Source organism: Phymastichus coffea, unplaced genomic scaffold, assembly GCF_024137745.1.
Source record: "Phymastichus coffea isolate CEN01 unplaced genomic scaffold, Cenicafe_Pcof_1.1 PCOF00078, whole genome shotgun sequence".
Lineage (NCBI taxonomy): Eukaryota > Metazoa > Arthropoda > Insecta > Hymenoptera > Eulophidae > Phymastichus > Phymastichus coffea.
In genome coordinates this window covers 987,322-992,621 of record NW_026706889.1, presented here as the reverse complement: position 1 = coordinate 992,621, position 5,300 = coordinate 987,322, and the positions used below count along the sequence as shown (strand labels likewise).

Here is a 5,300-nt window from a genome sequence, read left to right as displayed (position 1 = left end):
TAGGCAAAGCTAATCCGAAACAAATCATCGTTCCACACGAGAAAAAAAATCCATTTTATGAACAGCGTATTGTACCACATGAATTTTTATAAGTAATCTGCAAAAGGGTCCTTCGTTTTTTAATAGCGCGATGTGGCAACGATGACGAAGGGAGAGAAGAAGTCTTCGAGATAAGTATAATTTACGCATCCGAGGATTTCTCGTTGCTCTTTTCGTCAGGTGCGCCGAAATCTTTTTTCTCTGCGAGAGAGAATTCAGCACGCACCTTCCTCTTTTTTCTCTCGCTGCTCGCATGAAAGAAAAATGGTAATTCCGAAACAAGTGGAGCCACGCAATGAATGAATAGAGCTCTGCGGTAAGTTTTTCTAGGGCCTATGAGCGTTTTGTGCACGTCATTTCGGGGTTGGGTTGGGTTGGGTTTTCAAGCATGTAATTATTACGGTACTTCTATATTAGGAATGGTGAGTATATATATATATATATGAATGTTTTTTCTTCTTTGTTTTTTTCCGTCTTATATCCTGTGTACAAAATGTATATTCTCCAAACAATTATCTTCCATAAGCGTTCAGAGAACATCTCACCCTTGGAATTTCGGTGCGAGTTGAAATACCGCGCTTTTTTAAATTTAAAACTCTTTCATATAATATATATATAAAATGCGAAACTTATAACTTTTGGAATATTACGCGGGCGCTCCGTTCGAAATGTTCAAGATAAAAAAGTACTTCTCGTTTGATTATATTGTCAAATGAAAAGAAACATCACCGAAAAGAAAAAAGCGAGTTTAATGACTGAAGCATAAAATCACACACGTTTTAATATTTCACGTACGCTCGTAAACGTATGAGCAATAAAAATAGTGTTTCAGCAGCAAAGCCCTTAGAAAAACTACTGATTCTCAATAATCTGCCTCTTGAAAATGCTGCCCATGCCCAATTGTCTTTCGAAAAGCAGCTTCGCGCAATTATCGAACGTGGCCAAGAAAAATTTACAGCCTCGGCGTTTGAAAAGGAAAAACAGGCGTGGTAGCCGAACCGCAAAAACACAGCCTAGCGAAAAAAGCCTGGTGTAAAAAGCGTACGTTCGCGTGGCAATTTGCACGCAGAAGAGAGAGAAAACGAGAGAGCCCTAGCGATCGTAAAACGCGGGCGGCATGTTGGTCGTTACGTGATATATTACGCGGGCCTCGTAAATAACGGCGACCTTGAGTCAGGTCAGAGTTACTTCGTCTCATTCCCCGCGTTGTAGTTGCGCGCGGGTGAAAGTGTGTCCACGCTTACTATTGTAAATTTTCAAGAATACAAGGTAAATCACGTGTGCCGCTTGCGCGCGAAAAGCTCGTTGGCAGCCGGCCGATCTTTTATTACGGTATCGATCGAAAATCCATTTTTCTGTCCTCTCTTCCCACCGCTTAACGAGAATGATACGATTGCCTCTCTCGGAGGGATTGCAATTAACGAACCAAGCTGCCTGCGGTGCTCTCTCGGCTTTCATGAATTTTTCATTAATATCGGGGTGAGTGTTGGGCCGCCGCCGCGGTTTTCGATTTATTAAGCTAAGTCGGTATGCGTTTGTGTGCGTACAAGTCAAACAAGATTTATGCTAAATGCAAACATTGAGGATGAGTGGGTTATGTACTTGTGCCGAGCTCGTAGAATTTCCAAATACTACCTTGTGTTTTCAATCAACTGCTGCTGAAATTGTGAAGAACTCTAACCTTAAATATTAAACAAAGTAAACGTACGGCAGTGAAAGATTTTTCTAATATTTTTAACGTCTTTAAAAAAAAAAAATGATCCACATACACGAAATTCCCGCGCTCGAGAATACGTAGTATAAATGTTCTCGTTTTTTCTTTGCTCTTGATAATCGACATTCAACACCACACGCATTATCGCTAAAAATGAGCCGACTTGCTAACGCTGTTTCTATGAATGTTCTTGTTTACTAATCTCGCGGCTCTACTCTTTTAGCTGGCAATCTAGTAGTGTCGGTAGTTCGGTGACGCTGCACATAACGTGTTCAGACGCGCGAGTGTTCAGATTTTTGTTTCTTTCCACATTGTTCCTTTGTGCTCAAAAAGTTCATTGTACCTCCTACTGTGTGTGGTTTTTAAAGTCTTGTAAAGTATTTAAGAGTTGAATTCAGTTTTGGTTATTGTTATCTTTTAAAATGGTACGACCCGAAACGTGTAGCTACTTGCTCGACTGTTGAAGAACTCGTTAAATCAGATAAATACACATCGACCTCCTGTGTGCAAAATGTCAGTTTACTTGGGCAATAAAGCATCATCCTCATCTTCGAGTAGCAGTAGCACCAGTTGCAGTACTAGCAGCTTAGGGTCGACGGGATGTTTTTCGGAAACGAGTTTCAGCTCGTTGAGTACTATTATCGCACCTCAAGCTGGCGTCAAACCGTGAGTACATAATAATTTTGACACTTGCATCACGACACGACGTGCTCGAGTATTTTTATTCAGACAGCAGTCAGCACGTGCTACGAGATATAAAAAGAGCGTATAGTACCCGCGCGTACATTTTTTTTGGGTGACCCAAATACCGACTACCGTATGCGATTTGCAATTCAATTTTTTTACTTCTATGTCAATTTAGTGTTGCTCGAGGATAAATATTTAATTTTGGCACAATTTATTTTTTTAAATATTCAATATTAAAGTATCCATGGATATAGTATTTAAGTTTTGTTTAGTTACGTTTTATTACTTGTGTAAATTTCTACAGTATACGTTTGCTATTTTATTTGTGTAGTCACTCTAAAAATTTTTTTATTACTCATTTTACGTGATAGTTATTAAAAAAGTGTGATTTTTATGAGTCATTACTATAAAAGTTTTGACAATCTATAGTAAAGTAGATAACTATCTAAAAATATTATATATATAGATTTGGAGATCCTGATTATAATTATTTTTGGATTCAAAATCAGTCGAAGACTAATCCAAAAGCTTCATACTACTATAACTACAAAAGCCACAGTGTTGTTTGGAGTAGGCCTCTGCCGAAAACTGTTCCTCTTCCTCTTTATTCAACTGCATGGGTTAGTATTTCTGCTTTTTGAAAAAAGATATTTTTCAATGAAATTGTAATTTTAATTTAATTACTTTTAGGTTCCTCAGCCAAAAAATATATCAGAGGGTGAAGAAGAGGTAATTGTTTCAGATCCTGAAGATGCTTTTCAAAAACAAAGAAGACTGCAAATAAAACAGAGAAATAGACGGCTAGCATCAGAAAATAGATCTGGAACTATATATGTACTTTCTGTTGATAATGCAGTGAAAAGTAAAAAAAAACTTGATGTTCTTTGGAAATTGTATAGATTGCCTGGTGAAAGTGTCGAAGATGTTAAGAACCGATTACTGATGCCTATAGAAAGTGAAGTTCAAATAAAAACTGAAGTTTTATCTAATGAAGATGAAAACAGTAATACTGAAGATATTTCAGTTATTAATATAAAGGAAGAGCCTAATACTTATGATGATTATTCTTTGGAGGTTCAAGAAGCTAGTCAAAGTATTAATGAGCTAGAAAATCATTCTGATTCTGATCCAGATAATGTTGATTTCTTGATCCAGCAAGATTATAATGTTGCAAATAGTTATGATTCTGAATTGGAACATGATAGTTACAATGAAAATGATTCTTGTGATAGTAGCCAGAAAGAAGAAAGTTCAGATAATGAAAAAGAGGAGTCTTCCTGGGACTCTAATGATGAGTCAATGGATGAACTCGAAAAATGGAGACAAGAAGTTAAGAATTCTTTTAATAAGCAATCATTAAGGGAATTGCAAAATGATACCATAATAGAACCTATTATTGAAAACTGCAATTCAGAAGAGCCAGAGGTGATTAATGATTTCGTTAATAACTTTTTGTTATCAGACATGCTTGAAATAGAAATTGATGAGAATGAGAAAGAAAATATGTTTGTAGAATTTAATAATACAGCAGAGAATGATAAATGGGAAGAAGTAAACTGGAATTTTGAAAAATCATCAGAATCTGTTATAAACTCGTTGTTGACTCGAGAAGCGTTAAATCCTATGTTCAAAGTATCGAAGTCTAGACCATTTCAAAGTAAGCAGAAAAATAAGATACTAACAAAAAGAACACTTGTTGAGACGAGACGAGTACCAAAACTAATAATCAAGAAAGAGCCTTATTACCATATCAAGCAAGAGTCAGACACCGCTATCAGTAAACCACTCGTCTATGACATGTATGGCACTCGCACGACCAATTACGATTACTTTCCACAATCAAAAGAATCTCCTTTGCAAAATGACATTGTTGCAAGCGATAGTAGCAATGAAGAATCGGTCATAGAAACTATCGCTCAAAGAATCAAAAATGTACCTCGTCGTGCGTCACAAAACGACGAAAAAAAGATGAATGGAAACCAGGATGCGCTGGAGCTGAAAAATTGGTTTCCCAAGAGTGAACTGGACAGCCGCAAAAGAAAAAAGTCCGATGACGAGTGGTTGGTACCATCAGATTTATCGTCTAATTCGGACTTGGACGAAAGCGATATTAAGGTGCTGAGGAGAAAACGAAAAAAAATAAGATCCAGCATCGATGAGCAAGAATGCCAGCCTGCATCAACAACGTCGGGCAACAGCAAGCAACAGCAGCAGGCATTGACCTTAGCAATGGACCTAAGTACAGCGAAAGTCGAGTCGTATTCCTTACAGAAAGATCTGATCGAATTCACGCAAGAGGGAGGCTTCACGATGAAAACGCAAGAGAAGGAGAAGAAGGATGTCGTGCAGAACGAAAAACCAAAGGAAGAAGAGAACGATGCTACTACGGATTCTGAGTCTGACTCAAGTTCGTGCTGCTCGCGACCCTCATGCTCGTGCTCCTCGTCTTCAAGTTCCTCTAGTTCGAGCGACGATGAGAATGATAAACAGGCGAAATAGCAAGATTTGTAGTTACTATGTTCTTTCTTTTTTTATTTTTTCGTTCTCGTAAAAATGTCGGTGCTTAGGTCATTTTGTTACTAATTTTGTTAATTTCGTTTAGCATAATTAACATTATATTTATTTAATATTATTTTTTTGTATTAAGTACTAGTCTGGTTCTAAATAATTTTAAAAATTATGGATAAAACTAACATGTTGAATTATTGTTGAATATTTAGTTTAATTTCTTTTACAGTTGTAAGAACAAGAACTGGTGAACCTTTATTTTCATTCGAGAAAACTCGATATAGTATACTTTTAAATCAACGATGACTACATTTTTACAGTAAGTATTTTTCTACGTATTATTTATTTATTT

The 5,300-nt window shown here is 36.8% G+C and overlaps 1 protein-coding gene across 1 annotated transcript; it reads left to right on the top strand.

The window, feature by feature from the left end:
- The first annotated feature begins 1,267 nt into the window (after positions 1-1,267).
- Positions 1,268-5,091, top strand: LOC131668478 (uncharacterized). The gene is made up of 4 exons (XM_058942680.1): positions 1,268-1,308; positions 2,199-2,419; positions 2,907-3,060; positions 3,131-5,091. The coding sequence occupies exons 2-4, from the start codon at positions 2,265-2,267 to the stop codon at positions 4,937-4,939; spliced, it is 2,118 nt and encodes a 705-aa protein (XP_058798663.1). The 5' UTR covers positions 1,268-1,308; positions 2,199-2,264; the 3' UTR covers positions 4,940-5,091.
- The last annotated feature ends 209 nt before the right edge of the window (positions 5,092-5,300 follow it).

Excerpts from the sequence above, each read along its gene's own strand:
- LOC131668478 (XM_058942680.1), top strand. The coding sequence starts at position 2,265 with ATGTCAGTTTACTTGGGCAATAAAGCATCATCCTCATCTTCGAGTAGC. Across the intron at positions 2,420-2,906 it reads CCTCAAGCTGGCGTCAAACC|ATTTGGAGATCCTGATTATA; the intron begins GTGAGTACATAA and ends TTATATATATAG. Across the intron at positions 3,061-3,130 it reads CTCTTTATTCAACTGCATGG|GTTCCTCAGCCAAAAAATAT; the intron begins GTTAGTATTTCT and ends AATTACTTTTAG.